Source organism: Miscanthus floridulus, chromosome 12, assembly GCF_019320115.1.
Source record: "Miscanthus floridulus cultivar M001 chromosome 12, ASM1932011v1, whole genome shotgun sequence".
NCBI classification, from domain to species: domain Eukaryota; kingdom Viridiplantae; phylum Streptophyta; class Magnoliopsida; order Poales; family Poaceae; genus Miscanthus; species Miscanthus floridulus.
This window is the reverse complement of record NC_089591.1, coordinates 85,025,275-85,042,649: the sequence shown is the minus strand read 5'-3', so window position 1 is coordinate 85,042,649 and position 17,375 is coordinate 85,025,275. Positions and strand designations below refer to the sequence as shown.

The 17,375-nt window shown below is 48.9% G+C and overlaps 1 protein-coding gene and 1 long non-coding RNA gene across 2 annotated transcripts; one reads left to right on the top strand and one right to left on the bottom strand.

Annotated features, from left to right (window-relative positions):
- The first annotated feature begins 2,893 nt into the window (after positions 1-2,893).
- LOC136498152 (ABC transporter G family member 5-like) lies at positions 2,894-5,483 on the top strand. The gene has a single exon (XM_066494105.1). It carries the CDS (start codon positions 3,155-3,157, stop codon positions 5,198-5,200), a length of 2,046 nt encoding a protein of 681 aa, XP_066350202.1. The 5' UTR covers positions 2,894-3,154; the 3' UTR covers positions 5,201-5,483.
- A 1,973-nt stretch (positions 5,484-7,456) lies between these two features.
- Positions 7,457-7,921, bottom strand: LOC136495451 (uncharacterized). Its single transcript, XR_010769007.1, has 3 exons — positions 7,842-7,921; positions 7,641-7,736; positions 7,457-7,572 (listed from the first exon to the last, which is right to left on the bottom strand). It is a non-coding gene; the product is annotated as an uncharacterized lncRNA (long non-coding RNA).
- Positions 7,922-17,375: the final 9,454 nt, after the last annotated feature.

The window sequence follows — 17,375 nt, the reverse complement described above, 5'->3', positions numbered from 1 at the left end:
AGAGAGATTTGAGTCTTGCAACTGCACTGTGTGTACTCCCGAGTCTCTTGCAACTGTGATGTGGAGTACAGCGTAGTTATATATTTCTTTTTTGAGAGGTTAGTACTCCTTCCGTCCGGAAAAGTATGTAGAAGACTACAATTCTAGCATAGTAGCTACTCAAGCCATTCTGAATTCAAAGTTTCTATATTAAAAATAGAGCTAGAATTGTACGGTATCTATTTCGGACAGAGAAACGGTGTGCACTGCATCTGAATTCTGAACAGGACGGTGGCGTGCGCTGCATATTATCTGATCGGACGGCTCCGGCTGAGATGTGGGCGATGCTCTCACACACATGGACGGGCTTGACATGGCCAGTCCGTGACAGCAGCCGCGGCGTCAGGGAATGCCTCGCCGGTCGCCGGTCGCGCCCATGAGTACGTACTACGTACTCACTAGTGCAGTCTGCAGAACAGGTCTTGAGCCTCTTGTCTTCTTCATTCATGGGGATGGTACATACTGAGTTGGAGAGGGGAGAAACCGAGAGGAGTTGCAGTGCAGTGCATGGTTGTTTGTATTCTGGAGCCTGGAGGTTGACGACCGGCCCAGCCCATCCATCAGTTCCCTATAACTAGGAAGGGCCCTCCTGTGCCTGTCGACAGACGATTCGATCACGTGGAGAGGAGAGCTGCAACAGGTGCTGAGCTAGACAGCTAGTGGAGGAGCTCGCCAGCCTAACTAACGCCCAACCCCAAGCCCAGCTAAGCTAGTGGAGGAGCTGAGTACTTCTTACTACGTATTTTTTTTTAGCTTGTTTTTTTTTTTTCCAGCTAGAGCAGTATTTTTTTCTTAACTTAAATTAGTTGGAATAGTATTTTGATTTTTTTTTTCAGTTAAACGAACAGAGCCTAAAGAAGAAGAGGTGAGTCGAGCACACAGGAGATGGATGATGATCGTACAGCCTGTTCGCTTAGTCGTATTTGACTTATAAGCTATGGCTTATCAGTCAACGAATAATATTTTTATCTTACACCAAATCAGCTAATAGTACTTTTAGTCATGACTTATAAGCCAAACAAACCCAAACGAACCTGGCAGTGTCGATCATGAAGGAGGGAGGAGGATGGATTCACGGGCGGCCAAGGCCCAAGGGCAAAGGAAGGCGCCAAACAAGGAAGCAGCACCCTCGTCCGTGTGCGGTGCTAGTCCGAAGCAGCGAGCGAGCTCACGGGTCACCCCAGCCAAAACAGATGACGACACATTACAGCGAGGCAGCTAGCAGCAATATGCATGCATACACCGCACAGCAACAAACTAGCTTAGCTAGTGGTAGATTTCGTTTTGCATAGAATAGACTAGTAGTTGGATGGAGTTTTTGAGACGGCGACTGCCGACTCTCCCTGGCCACGAATTCTGATCCCTAACTTGGTGTGTGCCATGCCCATCCCATGTCCCCATCCCCACGCATGAGAAGTTTCCAGAAGGAGTGTACAGTAGTACGTAATGTAACACGGACTCCGTCTCTACTCCATGTAGAGATAGATATTTGTACATACATACGTACCGTACGTACAGTATGTAAATGTAACATGTGCTTTTATATATTATTGTTATTATTACTTTACTTGCTGTATGTAAAATGCATGCATGGTGGATGGACGGGAGACGGAGTACGTACCATCATGCGGATGCGGGTACTATACCGGCCGGCCGGGGCAAAGGCATGCATGTGATACAATACAGTGATGAGTACTACCAACCAGAAACTGGTAACGGAACGGAACGGACAACTAATGAACCACAAAAACAAAAACAAAAAAAAAGGGAAGTCAGCCAGGCCAGTACCACCGGGCGCCAGGCTCTCATCTCGTCCCTCCCTTCACCAGTTCACCAGCCTGTACACGGACCACCGGCCGCCCTTGTCTTTTTCTTTTCTTTTCTCCTTTTCCCGTCCCTTGCTAGATGCTAGGGAGTACTACTTTGTTACTCCTACGTGCACGTACGTACATGTACATGGGGGAAAAAATAACACAAGTACAACAACAATGGAATGGAATGGAATATAAAAAGGATGGATCGGAAGAGATAATTAACGGCATACACAATTGATACCTCTGAGACATTTTGTTGTTATAGCTCCTGACAGTACGTACCATCACAAGATGGGAAATCCTAGCTACAAAACCATAATAATTATCAATGAACCAGAATGATAATTAAAACTTGAATATAATCGACCAAATAATTAAGTTTGGAACTGAGAATATACGCAGCTGGCCGGCCTCAGATACCATCTCAACATTAGAACATGATTTATCAATGTAGGTATGAACAATATGAAATTGAGAACAAATCACATCTTCACTCTCACTGTCCTTAAAACCAACAAATTCATCTTCACTAGGTGCGTCAACAATTCGACTGACTTTACAAAAAAAAAAAGGAGATAATCATAAAGCAATGGACAAAACAAAAATAAAACGTACAAGTACAATGATCACAAAGGAAGAATTAAGGTGCAGGGAAAAAAAAAGCGAAATACCATGATTAAGAGCACCAACAAAAACCACTACATAGACAAGTACAATGATCACAGAGGAAGAATTAAGGCGCAGGAAAAAAAAAAGGCGAAATACCGTGATTAAGAGTACCAACAAAAACCACTACATAGTACTACGATTACTATTATTATTAGTAGTAACGAGAGATAATCGATGATCCTTACATTGGGTTGCCAGCTACTTACTACTACTTGCTTGCCCCCAGCCGCAGCCAGCCAATCTTAATCAAGACAAAGAAGAATCGATCTGCAACTGCTGGAGTATATATGTATACAATACTTATACACCGAAGAAGAATTACTCGTATTGCTCCTACTGTATGTATAAGTGTATATGTATGTGCTCCTATATAATGTAGTGTCCTAGCTCAGCTCAGCTCCTTCCACTCCACGGCTGGGGAGCCACACCACACGCTCACTTTCCAGTCTCCAAGCTCACCACCCGCCATTGATAGCTTCTCTAGCTGAGACGCATGCACATACCGAGCGCAAGCCATGCCACGCCCAGTTTAAAGTAAGGCAGCCGCCGCCTAGCTCATCATCAACCCCAATTAAGGATCCAGGAAGACAAACCACCGTATTACATACCGTCATCATCCGCAGCAGCGAGCAATGCCGAAGAATTCCTGCGCCGGAGGCTGCGAGATCCAAGCCAGCGGCATCAACTACCGCATCACCGTCTCCAGCCGACCACACCCTCCTCTCAAGGTCTGGAGCAGGTCAGACGACGACGTCCATGTCCAAGACCACCAGGACCACCACCACCACCACAGCGTCCGCCATGTGCTCAGGGACGTCTCCTGCCGCGCGCGCCCCGGCGAGCTGCTCGCCATCGTTGGCCCCAGCGGCGCCGGCAAGTCCACCCTGCTCGAGATCCTCGCTGGCCGCCTCTCCCCGTCCCCGCAGCACGACCTCCTCCTCCTCGACGGCGCCGCCGCCCACAGCGCCGACCTCCGCCGCGTCTCCGGCTACGTCACCCAACAGGACGTACTCTTCCCGCTGCTCACCGTGCGCGAGACGCTGCTCTTCAGCGCGCGCCTCCGCCTAGGCGCGCGCCTGCCGGCAAAGGACATGGACGCCCGCGTCGAGGCGCTCCTCGACGACCTCACCCTGCGCCGCGTCGCCGCCACCAGGATCAAGGACCTCTCCGGCGGAGAGCGAAGGCGCGTCTCCATCGGCGTCGAGGCCGTGCATGACCCGCCCGTGCTCATCCTCGACGAGCCCACCTCCGGCCTCGACAGCGCCTCCGCGCTCCAGATCGTCGGCGCTCTCCGCGCCATGGCCGAGACGCGCGGACGCACCGTGCTGCTCAGCATCCACCAGCCGGGAGCGCGCATCGTCAAGATGTTCGACTCCGTCCTCCTGCTAGCCGCCGGCTGCGTCCTCCACCAGGGCACCGTCGACCAGCTCCGCGCCCTGCTAGGGGACGCGGGCCTCCACCTGCCCCCGCACGTGGACGCCGTCGAGTTCGCCATCGACTCCGTCGACGCGCTCCCCCTCCACCGCCGCCACGCCAGCGCCGCCGGGCTGCAGGCGCCGCCTCCCCAGCCCCAGCACCAGCAGCCGTCCTCCCGGGAGCGGGAGGGCCGCTGCACGCTGCAGCATCTGTTCCAGCTGCACGGCAAGCAGGTGGCCGACGAGGACACCGCCGCCGTCGTCCCCGTGATGGCTAGCAGCGCGGCCGCCACTGCGGGCAGCCGGTACGCCAACTCGCGGGCGCGCGAGGTCGCGGTGCTGTCCCAGCGCTTCTTCAAGAACGTGGCGCGGACGCGGCAGCTCTTCGCGTGCCGCACCGTGTGCATGCTGGTGGCGGGGCTTGCGCTGGGCTCCATCTTCTACGACCTCGGCGAGGACAAGGTGGCGGAGCGCGTGGGCCTCTTCGCCTTCCTGCTCACCTTCCTCCTGTCGTCCACCACGGAGGCGCTGCCCATCTTCCTGCAGGAGCGCGACATCCTGGCCAAGGAGACGTCGTCGGGGGCGTACCGGGTGTCGTCGTACGCGGTGGCCAACGCGGTGGTGTTCCTGCCCTTCCAGCTGGCGCTGGCCGTCGTGTTCGCGGCGCCCGTGTACTGGCTGGCGGGTCTCCGTCGCACGGCGGCGGCGTTCGGCTACTTCCTGCTGGTGATATGGCTGATCCTGTACACGGCGAACTCGGTGGTGGTGTGCTTCGCGGCGGCGGCGCCGGACTTCGTGGTGGGGAACGCGGCGATCCAGGGAGTGATGGGCTCCTTCTTCCTCTTCTCGGGCTACTTCATCGCGCGGTCGGCGATGCCGGCGTGCTGGGTGTTCATGCACTACCTATCGCTGTTCAAGTGGCCGTTCGAGGCGCTGCTGGTGAACGAGTTCGCCGGCGGCGGGAGGTGCGTGGTGCGGGCGCTGGGCCAGTGTGTGGCGACTGGGGACGAGGTGCTGCGGCGCGAGGGGCTCGGGGAAGAGTGCAGGTGGCGCAACGTCGGCGTCATGGTGGCCTTCACGGCGGCCTACAGGGTGTTGGGCTACGCCGTGCTGAGGGTGAGGTGCAGCCTCGCGCTCAACAAGGGGGCCGTGGCCGCCGGACCACCCAGCCTCGGCCTCAGCCGCCGCCTGAGAAGCCAGCTAGCCATCATCGGCGCCGCTGCGTGGCCCTCGCCGTCTTCTTCTTCCACCCCGCCGCCGTGACTGTGACTTGCCCTCCTCCTCGCTCCCATGCCAAGCAAATACGTGTGCTTACTTGTTTTAGCTGCCCGGTTTTCCCACGAGCATCCTTTTGCTCGGTGATTCCTACAGAGTAAATACTTACCCCTTTTTGCCTTGTTAGCCGTCGAATCATGCGACGTGAGCCGTCGAAATTCCACCAAATCATTGTAAAAAATTTCTTGTAGAAAATATTAGCAATATTTGTATCTTCAAATAAGTTTATTATAAAATTAGATTCAACTATCTATCTAATGATACTAATTATGTAAAGGTCTTAACCCACTACTCAAATATGACATTTGCTCAATTTCCAAGGTATTAATTAGATTCCACAACTGCAATATCCATCAGTTTAATAATGTGTTGTTAGCATCAAATGCTATTCCGGCCCAATCGACTAGTTATAACGTGCCATGGACAATTTCATGGTGATTTTGTTTAATTAGTTGTGTTTGTTGGTGGTGATCGAGTTGGCTGCTCGCCGTGCCGTACATGCCGGGCAATTTGAGCCGCCACTAGCAAGCAGCAGGACTTGAGCTTTGATCAAACAAAGTTAATCCATTCCGTATATCCGATTCAAAGAAAGGAGGCGGCCTTACTTGGCAGTTGCCATGGCCTGCTGTACGGTACGTGCTGGATTTCCATTGTTACCAGACGACTCGATCAACCAACCAATCAATCAATCAAGCTGCGTTGAGTAACAGGTAGTACATAAATACGTACAAGAGTATAAGTAAAGGCATGAGGCTAGTAAAGTTTCGCAAGCCGGCTCTCCTCCTCCCTTCACCTTCGCAAGCCCAATCTCATTCACATCAGAAACCCATGAGGACGCACTCCACTTCGACTACGAATCCTGGATCCAACAAGCCAAGATCGCCAACTGCTACTCTAATGAGCGGTCGTGGATGGATGACGCAGAGGCAGAGGTGATCAACAGGCACCACCAGGAGATGATGCTTCGAGTGGCGGACAATCTGCCCGAGGAAGCCTATGAACTGTCGCTGCGAGACATCACCGAGCTCTCACTGCCTCCTCCTCCTCCAACTAGGGCCACAACCACAAGGAGTTTGCCCTGCCGGCACAAGAGTACTCCCTCTATCTCTATGGAGGGAGCAGGCAGCTTCATCATTAAGCTCTTCATGCCCTCGCCATCCAGAGCTGCTGCTTCTGGTGGTGGGAGGAACAAGAGCTTCTCCAGTAGCTCAATGACTGTATCTGTATCTGTATCTGGGAGGAGCAAGAGTGCGTCAGCCAACCATGGTCGTTCTCGTTCCATGGAAAATGGCACACACAGTAATGGCTACCACGGCAGTACTAAAAGGCAGTATGTTCCATTCCAGGGTTGAATCAAGCTGCATTCTCTCACCTTCTATTCTTGTCCAACAAAAATCATGGCCACCATATTCTTGTCTAACTAACCATCTGTTCATTCCATCAGAAACAATACATGCATAATATAATAACACCACCGGGGGAACGCCTTACCTGCACACGTTAAAAAAAGAGAGGGGGAAACACATCTTTTTCATCTTTATAAGCATAATAAGCAGCTGATATACAAATTTGCAGGAAACCAATGAGCTACTATCCATTTTTCAATTCAAGCAAGTACAAGGCGCAACACAAATTTACAGGAAATCAATGAGCTGCAATCCACTCCTCATTTCATGCAAGTGCAGGACGAAACACAAATTTGCAGGACATCAATGAGCTGCAATCCACTCTTCAATTCAAGGCAAAACTGACAGCCAATGGACACTTCTGCCTGTAGGAAACTTGAGGCTAAGGATCAATCAATAGGGAGGGGTGCCTGTACATGACCTTCATTTGTACAGTAGTTCAAAGTTACATTCCGTTCATAGCTGTGCCAAGTTGCTAATATAACATGGCAAAACGGCTGCTCAACTTGTTAATGCTGCAGGATATGTGGAGTGTTATGTAAATAAGTCATGTATGCTATTTTTATTTTCAATAAAGTTCATCATCAACAATACGCGATTTCAATTAAAAAAATAGAAGATAACTTTACTGAAACAGCTATAGATGCGTATTGATAAGCACTCTAAGCTCATCCAGAGCAAACAGACGAGTTCAAAAGACACATTATGCTAGCTAGGGGAACAATCCTTTCTTTTAGGAACTTAGTCTCATACCTTTTCTACACCATGAGATGCATGTACTTTAATTCCACAAGTTTGACTTAAGTCAAGCGGCCACAAAACTAAGTCTCACCTAATGAATGTAATAGGTTTACATGCCAAAGAGTCAATCATCGCCGATAAATCATCAATATCTAACTATTATCATCATCATTTTCTTCAGTATCTTGCAACAAAGCTCCTCGTACTCTTGCCCTCATAAAAGAATAACAGAAAACATCAGTACCAGCAGGATATCAGATATGAATTTAACTTCAACTCACATAAAAGTAGTCTTTCAATGGTTGTGTACAACCTCCGAGACACAGGGGCCAATCGCTTCGTAGCTTTAGCAGGAGGAACTTTGCTAGGCAAAGCCACTGCAGGTTTGCAAATCCGTAAGCTGACACAGTTTTGATTCTTTCTTACTTGCAAGTATGCATCAAGAAGAAGCCATGTAGTTTACAAAAAAAAGGCCATGTAACCTGGTGTTTGCTGCTGCGCAGGAACAATACATTGATCAGAGCTTGGAGGTGCACCCGATACACTTGGAACCTGATCAGTCACCAGCTTTGGCTTTGTAGCCTTTCTTTTGTCGAGGAATGAAAGGGCTTCAAGTTGCTTTTGCATTACTTCGTTTTTTTCCTGTAAAATACAACAGTAAATGCAACCAGGGGCTAGAAACTTCACCGTAATTGTCAAGGACCAATACTAGGGTACCCGAAGAGGAGCTAATAACCATCAACATTGGTTCGTCCGAGCGGTCAAGAGCGCGACTATAGCTCCAACCGACCCCCAGGCGCGCAAACTCCGCCTCATCCGACCCCTGAGGGTTGGCTCCGCCTCGCCCAACACCGAAGCCGCGGGCTCCGCCTCGCCCGACACCGAGGCCGCGAGCTCCGCCTTACCCGACCCCTGAGGGCTGACTCCGCCTCGCCCGACACCGAGGCCGCGGGCTCCGCCTCGCCCGACCCCTGAGGGTGGCTCCGCCTCGCCCGACACCGAGGCCACGGGCTCCGCCTCGCCCGACACCGAGGCCGCGGGCTCCGCCTCGACCGACCCCTGAGGGTGGCTCCGCCTCGCCCGACCTCTAAGGGCTGGCTCCGCTTCGCCCGCCCCTTGGGTTTGGGCTCCGCCTCGCCCGAGCCATGGGTTTGCACTCCGCCTCGCCCGAGCCTTGGGTTTGCACTCCGCCTCGCCCGATGCCAAGGCCAGGGGCTCCGTCTCGCCCGACGGAGACCCATACCGCCGCCGACTACTCCAGGTCCAAACGCATGGGTCTTGGTCAAAGCTCTGACACCAGGGAGAACACCAGCACGTCCTGATATAACTCGTGGCCATGACTGGCCATACCTGAGGATTCACATCAAGAACAGCATCGGGTGAATCAGTGTTGTTCTGCCTAACTCTCGTACGAACACTGACAGGCGCGTCAGTTCGCCATGACGTCCGCCAGGACGGAGTGGAGCACCATGACCGGGAGACGACGCCTGCACATGGCGCCAGTGACGGACATGGCTACGATGTGAAGCTATCCCTGTTGACATCTACACGGTCGGTGGGACCCGCATAGAAGAGAAGAAGGACCCAACGATCCTAGATGACTTCTTCTCCTTCTGATTCTCCTTTTTCCCTCCGCTGTAACCCGTGCTTTCCCTTGGCCTATAAAAGGGAAAGTAGGGCGTCCCATTAGGGGGCATCGGACCAACGATCGCAACACATCACATCGAACCATAGGACTCAAATCCGATTGATCCACCAAACCCCGAACACTCAGTCAAGCAGCGATCGAGCTCTTAGCACCCATTCGTTATTTCCATTAGAGACTTGGGACATGTCCCTCTCTCGACCGTTTGTAACCCCTACTATGAACTTTCAGTGCTAGTAACACGAGTAGCAGCAACGAACTGGACATAGGGACGTTCTGCCCGAACCAGTATAAACCTCGTGTCCTCTTAGTACACCATCCGAGCCAGACGCGTAATCTTAAAAATTTACTTGTTGGTGGCAACTCGAAACACCGATAGTTGGCATGTCCCGAAGGAGAGCCGCTTTTATCGGAATACCTCTTCCCGGAGGAGAGCCGCTCTCTCTAGAATACCTCTTCCGAAGTGCCCCGACAGCGCTCCCGTGTAGGCCACACACCATGGTCCTGGTGCATGAGCGTCTCGACCCCCACCATGACGCACGCGACACCCTCGACGCTCGCAGGCGTAACGCACCCTCATAACGACCCGATGAGGACGTGTTGGTCTACCAAGTGTAGCAAGGCGGCAGGCCACGCCCCGTGATCTCGGTGCATGAGCATCTTGGCCTCCACCATGACGCACGCGACACCCTCGACACCCGCAGGCGTACCTACGGTGATGCGAGGGAGGGGGCTAGCCGTGGCTACCACCCACGTCATGGCAGACGCTATGACAGTGACGAGGACCGAAGCCCGAGCCCTGACTTACTGGGACCTCAGGCCTTTGGCCGATGCATCCTCAAGGGCAAGGCGAAGCAGGACGAGGATGTCAGCAAAGGCGTCTCCAACCGTCCCAACAAGAAGAAGAGCAAACAGCGGCGTGAGGGCTCGCTCGTTGCCACTGCCGACCATAAGGGAGGCTGGAAGCCTATTGACGGTACCCTAAACCACTTTGAGAGGCTACTCGAAGGGCCATGCCCGAACCATGCTTTCCCCATCGAGCACCTATACAAGGACTGCGGCCTCTTAAATCGGTTCCTATCTGGGGGCTTCAACAAAGGGGGAGCATGTGAAGGAGACCAGCTAGATGAAGCGCGCAACGTCGCCCTCCTCCACTCAGCCAAGCACTAGCAAGCGTTGCACCGGTACCATGGCCGTCGAGTGCAGGGTCGGTCCTTCAACGTTGAAGACATGGTGCTCCGCCTCGTCTAGAGCAACAAGGACCGCCGCAAGTTCTCTCCACCGTGGGAGAGACCGCACGTCGTCATGGGGGTGCCCCGACTAGGTGCCTACAAGCTCAAGGCCATCGACGGTGAAGTTTTCATCAATGCCTGGAACATCGATCAGCTACATCACTTTTACCCTTAATATATGCACACTTTCTCTTATCAATTTTGTTATCAACTCCTTGATCTTTAGGTGACGCCCGACCCTAGCAACGGTGGGAGGTCGGGCCTCACTCAGGGGCTAATAAGAGCATATCTATCCAGCAGACAGTCTCTACATCTGACCCTTTCTCATGATTAAGACTGAAAGGTCCTAATATGGCTAGAGGGGGGGTGAATAGCCTATTTAAAAATCTACAAATTAACTAGAGCAATTTGATTAGTATGACAAATAGCGTAATGCAAACTTGCTCTAGCTCTACAAGGGTTGCAAGCCACCTATCCAACAATTCTAGTTGCAATGAATACTTAGGCACACAAACTAGCTATGTAATTACTCACTAAGAGCTCTCAACCTTGCTACTCTAAAGAGCTCAACTAGATGAATGTAAATAATAAAGCAAGCTCTCAATTCTAATTACACTAAAGAGCTTGTATCAACTAGTTTGCAAGAATGTAAATGAGTGAGTAGAGTGATTATACCAACGTGTAGGGGATAAACCAATCACAAGATGAATATATAGCCAATCACCGGGAGAATGCCAAAGACAAGAGACAATCGATTTTCTCCCGAGGTTCACGTGCTTGCCAACACGCTACGTCCCCGTTGTGTCGACCAACACTTGGTGGTTCGGCGGCTAAGAGGTGTTTTACAAACCTCATCCACATGATTGGACACCGCAAGAACCGACCCATAAGTGAGGTAACTCAATGACATGAGCAATTTACTAGAGTTACCTTTCGGCGCTCCGCCAGGGAAGGTACAACTCCCCTCACAATCACCGGAGACGACCACGAACAATCACCAACTCGTGCCGATCCTCCACCACTACTCCAACCGTCTAGGTGGTGGCAACCACCAAGAGAAACAAGCAAAATCCACAGCACAACACGAATACCAAGTGCCTCTAGATGCAATCACTCAAGCAATGCACTTGGATTCTCTCCCAATCTCACAATGATGATGGATCAATGATGGAGATGAGTGGGAGGGCTTTGGCTAAGCTCACAAGGTTGTTATGTCAATGAATATGTGCAAGAGTTGTCCCTTGAGCCGGCCATGGGGCTATAAATAGAGCCCCTATCAAATAGAGCCGTTATACCTCTTCACTGGGCAAAACGCGCTCTGACCGGACGCTCCGGTTATACCGACCGGACGCTGGCCCTCAGCGTCCGGTCGCCTGATGGATGCCACGCGTCACTAGCTTCAAATGTTGCTCGTCAGATTTCAACGGCTACGAAGCTGACCGGACGTTCCGGTCAAAACTGACCGGACGCTGGAGCCCCAGCGTCCGGTCGTTTCCAATAAGCTCCCCGAGGCATATTTTTTCGACCGGACGCGTTCGGTCCACCTTGACCGGATGCAGCCAGCGTCCGGTGCTCAACCCTAGCCACTGTGTCATCTGACAGCTCGACCGGACACAGCCTTTCAGCATCCGGTCGCTGAGTGACCCATCGTCCGATCAGTAGACCGACGCCAGCATCATTTCGACCAACTCCATTTCAACTCTAACTTCTTCACCCTTGCTCAAATGTGCCAACCACCAAGAATTTTGCATCCAGCGCAATAGAAAATAGGCATTTCATTTTCCCAAAAGCGCTGAATCCAAACCCATCTCAACCCTGTAAATACCTTGTGCACATGTGTTAGCATATTTTCACAAATATTATCAAGGGTGTTAGCACTCCACTAGATCCTAAATGCATATGCAATGAGTTAGAGCATCTAGTAGCACTTTGATAACCGCATTCCGATACGAGTTTCACTCCTCTTAATAGTACGGCTATCTATCCTAAATGTGATCACACTCACTAAGTGTCTTGATCACTAAAACAAAATGGCTCCTACATTTTATACCTTTGCCTTGAGCCTTTTGTTTTTCTCTTTCTTCTTTTCCAAGTTCAAGCATTTGATCATCACCATGCTATCACCATTGTCATGATCTTCGTCATTGCTTCATCACTTGGAGTAGTGCTACCTATCTCATAATCACTTTGATAAACTAGGTTAGCACTTAGGGTTTCATCAATTAACCAAAACCAAACTAGAGCTTTCAAAGACCCAGAAGCGAAGTTTGTAGAAACAAATGCTGAGTAAAACTGGTCGGATTGCGAGAAACCTATGCCTCGGTGGCTACGGCGTCTTTGCTCACTAGCGTGATCAGAATTTGTTCACCCGCACCCCGAGCTTTACGACCTTAACGACGGAAAGGGTCGGAATGTACTAACATTTTTATACAAAAAGGGGAGAAGGGTTAAAAAGTTGTTTGGCTGTAACAAAATTTAAGAGCTTGTCAATTTATTACAAGTTCGCCGCCTGGCTTATCTGCCTAACTAAATTCTTGCACGGGATATTCTCATCCTCCATCTCCGTAGTTAAGTCCTATCCTAGTAGGGCAATACAAGTAACCGGATGGCTTAGCCGCTGCCTAGGGATGGGTAGGGAGCAGCAGGATGCCCCACGCGAGTTATGCCGACCCCGTAACGAATGACGGACCCGGATTCCACTCGATCATATCTATCCTGTCCCGACAGGGCAATACAAGTAACCGGATGGCTTAGCCACTGCCGAAGGATGGGTAGGGAGCAGCAGGATGCCCCACGCAGGTTATGCCAACCCCGTCACAAACGATGGACCCAGATTCCACTCAATCATATCTGGTAAGAGCTCTCTGAACCCATCACACGTACCATCGAAGTAAATCTTGTGCCCAAGTCGATCGAATGGCTCAAAGCCACTGTCGAGAGATGGGTCACCCTTAATTTATGTGAAAGCATCTAGGCCCCTAGTTGGGTTTCAGTGATTAATGACAATACAAGATTACTATGACTAACGTGTGTTTTGCAGAGGCAATTAAGTTAGGTCATGCTAATGGAGATCGATTGGGCAATCAAGGTGGTCATGCCCCTACAATGGAAATCGTCTCAGTTTTCAAAGGATGGACGACAAGGTTAAGGATGGACTAGTTCTAAGTATCGATTGGAGTTGAAGAGACACTTAGAGTAGTTTAGGACTTTGTTTTTCCTTTGGCCGTACTATTAAGGAGGTATGGACGGGTAGCTTGACCTAGGTGAGTCTAGTGAGTTAGGTGTGGTGCACACTTGTTAAAACTAGCGCTAGGTAGCTTCTACATATGCCTAAGATCCAATGGAGCAAACTTTATTCACGTATGATCGAGAGTTGGAAGTGAATGGAGGGTCAAATACTAACCGAACACTGGCTTCGGTGTGACTGGACACTGGCGCAGAGTCCGATCAGTTCATTTGACTGAGGTGAAATAGTTTGGTGTGACCGAACGCTGGAAGGTCAAGTGATCGGACGCTGAGAGCCAGCATCTAGTCATTTCCAATAAGGTTCAAGAGAGGGAAAATCATGATCGGACATATCCGGTCAGTGATGACCGGACGCTGGCAGCGTCCGATCACACTGTAAACTCTAGAGTTCGGGGTGTACTGACTGGAGTGTCCGATCAACATGATCGAAGCGTTCGGTCACCCCGCAGAGGCACATAACGGTTCGTTTTTTAGCCCATGTTATAAATAGAAGCTCCACTCATGTGTAGAGTTACTTTTGCTCATTTCAACAGCTAAGAAACACCTTAGAAAGTGCCAAGAAGAGCAAGGTCCTAGTGAGGTGATTGAGATTTGAGAATCCAAAGAGAGACCTTATTAGTGAAGATCAAGAGTAGCAAAGTGTGCATCCACCTTCTTATTAGGCTTGTCATAGTCAAGTGAGAGTTCATGCTTATTACTCTTGGTGATCGTCATCACCTAGATAGCTTGGTGGTGATTAGAAGTTCGGTGATCACCCGACGGAGCTTGTGGGTGACCCAACTCAAGTTGTAAGCGGTTGTGGGTGATTCACCACGACGGAGTGTCAGAGAATCAACCCGTAGAGAGCACTTGATCCTTGCATGGATTAAGGGGGAGCTACACCCTTGCGTGGGTGCTCCAATGAGGACTAGTGGGGAGTGATGACTCTCTGATACCTTAGCAAAACATCACCGCATTTCTTCCTCTCTATTTACTTTGAGCATTTACTTTGAGCAATTCCATTCATGTCTTTACATTCTTAGAATTGCCATGCTAGAGTAGGATTGGAATTTAGGTTGCAAGTCTTTTGTGTGGTAGAATAATTAGGAACACTTTCTAGGCACAAGAGGTTAATTGGGCTAACCATAGGACTTAATTATTGCAAAGAATTTTAGAATTAGCCTAATTCACCCCCCCCCTCTTGGGTATCTTGATCCTTTCAATTGGTATCGGAGCCTCATGCTCATGTATTTAGGCTTAACCGCCTAGAGCAAGATGTCTCATGGGAATGGACCTCCTCATATCTTTGAGGGAGATGACTTTGCTTATTGGAAAATTCATATGGAGGCGTATCTAGAGGCTCTAAATGTTGGTATACTTAGAGCCACCTCACAAGGCTTCCCAAAACCTCAAGATGCTACTAACCTACAAGGCGATGAGGTTAATTACGAGAAGTGGAATGCAAAGGCTCAAAACACCATCTTTAGAGGCCTTTGCAAAGATGTGTTTAATCGGGTGAGGAACCACAAAGACGCCCATGCACTATGGTCAGACATTTATGCGCTTCATGAGGGAACTAAGAGTGAGCGTGAGGAACGCTATCATCTTGTCATGAAAAAGCTCAACTCTTTTGAAATGCTTCCTAAAGAAAGTGCTAATGAAATGTATTCACGTTTGAATGTTCTTGTAGAGGAAGTCAATGGGCTTGGACTTACTCAAATGCAACCATCCGATGTTGTAAGAAAGATCTTGAGTGTCCTCCCCATTGATAAATATGGGCATATTGTGACCGTGCTACACCAAGGTGATCTTTCCACCACTACACCAACACAAATCTTAGGGAATATCAATGCTCATGAGATGTACATGCACATCATGCCACAAGATGGCTCATCCTCTACCAAGAAGAAAGATAAGGACTTAGCATTCAAAGCTAGCCAAGAGAAGGGCAAGGCAAGACTTGAATATGAGAGCTCAAGTGAAGATGAAGTTGATGATGAAAGTCTTGCTCTCATGGTGAAGAAGACCGCCAAGATGCTTAAGAAGCTAAACAAGAGTGGCATCAAGTTTGATGGCAAGAAGAAGAAGTTCTTCACTAGCTCTAGAAGGAAGCCAATCTCTAAAATGGATTGCTACAATTGTGGAGAACTTGGTCATCTAGCTCACCAATACACAAAGCCCAAGAAAAACAAGTTCAAGAACAAGAACAAGGCCAAGAGAGATGACTCAAGCAATGAATATGAAGATGAGAAGAAAAAGAATAAGCCATACAAGAAGAGAGATGGCAAGAAGGACTTCCATAAGAAGAAGAAGAGTGGAAAGGCTTACATCGTTGGTGATTGGCTCACGAACATTGATTAATCTAGTGGATCATCCAATGATGAAAGTGACAACAAGAAGGTGGCCGCCATTGCTATTGACTTATCATCTTCACCGCCTCCACCGCCATCATCCTCTACACACCTATGCCTTATGGCCAAGGGTGAATGCAAGGTATCACATGATGATGATAGTAGTGGTGATGATCATGCTCATAATGATGATAGTGATAGTGATAGCGATGATGAATATGAGTCACCTACTTATGATGATCTTGCTAAATTACTAAAGAAATACACTAAGATCGTTATAAATACTAGAGCAAAAAATGAAAAGCTTGAGATTAAGAATGATTCTCTTTTAGCTAAATGTGAGATAGCCGAAAAGGCTAGTGTTGAGCTTAGAGAAGCAAATGATGCTATGTCATCCAAACTTAAGGAGCTCAAATCTTCTAAGAAAGAGCTTAAAGATAAACATGATAAACTTGAGTGGGTGCACAAAGAGCTCATCACTAGCCATAACAAGCTAAAAGATTAATACACTACTCTTAAGGTTAATCATGACACCCTTGTTATTGCTCAAGAATTTTTACCCAATGAGCCACATGATGCCACTAATGATGTTGTTAAGATTGATATAGCTACATCATATGATGATCTTATTGATGAGAGCATTGAGCAAAGTTCTAGTAGCAAGGGCAAGCAAGTGGTTGAAGCTAATGACTATGATAAGTTTGTCAAGCTTAAGAATGATAATGCAAAGCTCAAGAAAGATCCTGAAGAACTCAAAACCACCAAGCCTCTTGTGCTAGAAACTATTGTTCATGATGATGGTTTGATCCTTGAGAATGAGAAGCTCAAAGATGAGAACAAGAAGCTCAAGGAAGAAAAGAACAATGATGCTCTCAAGGAAGAAAATAAGAAGCTCAAGTTGGAGAAAGAGCATCTTAAGATTGGATTGAGCAAGTTCACTAGAGGCAAGTATCTTTAAAGTGAGCTTCTAATGAATACCATCATGAAGATAGATAGAAGTGGCATTGGGTACATGGCAAACAAAGAGAAGAAGGCTCAAGTTCAACAACAACAATCAAAGCCAAAGCCAAAGCCAAAGAGATGTTTTGAGTGTGGACAAGAAGGCCACTTTGCTCATGAGTGCCAAACTCCACCACCACAACCCTTGCCCAAGTATGCTAGACCATTTGCCTTCAATGCTCACTACATGCTTAGAAAGGATTCTAGTAGGAAAATGAAAGTGATGTTCTTAGGCCATCCAACAAAAGCTTTCATGTCAACCGCAAAAGTGCTAGAACTCATTCACGTGGATTTATTTGGACCAACAACATACAAGAGTTTGGGAGGAAATCTATATTGTCTTGTGATTGTTGATGATTATTTAAGATATACATGGGTATTCTTCCTTCATGACAAATCCGAAGTTGCATCTTGCTTCAAAAAGTTTGCCAAGAGAGCACAAAATGAATTTGAAGTGAAGCTCAAGAAGATAAGAAGTGACAATGGGAAAGAGTTTGACAACACAAACATAGAAGCTTATTGTGATGAAGTTGGAATCAAACATGAAGTCATTTTGTACCTCAT

Coding starts and splice junctions, on each gene's coding strand:
- LOC136498152 (XM_066494105.1), top strand. CDS start 3,155: ATGCCGAAGAATTCCTGCGCCGGAGGCTGCGAGATCCAAGCCAGCGGC.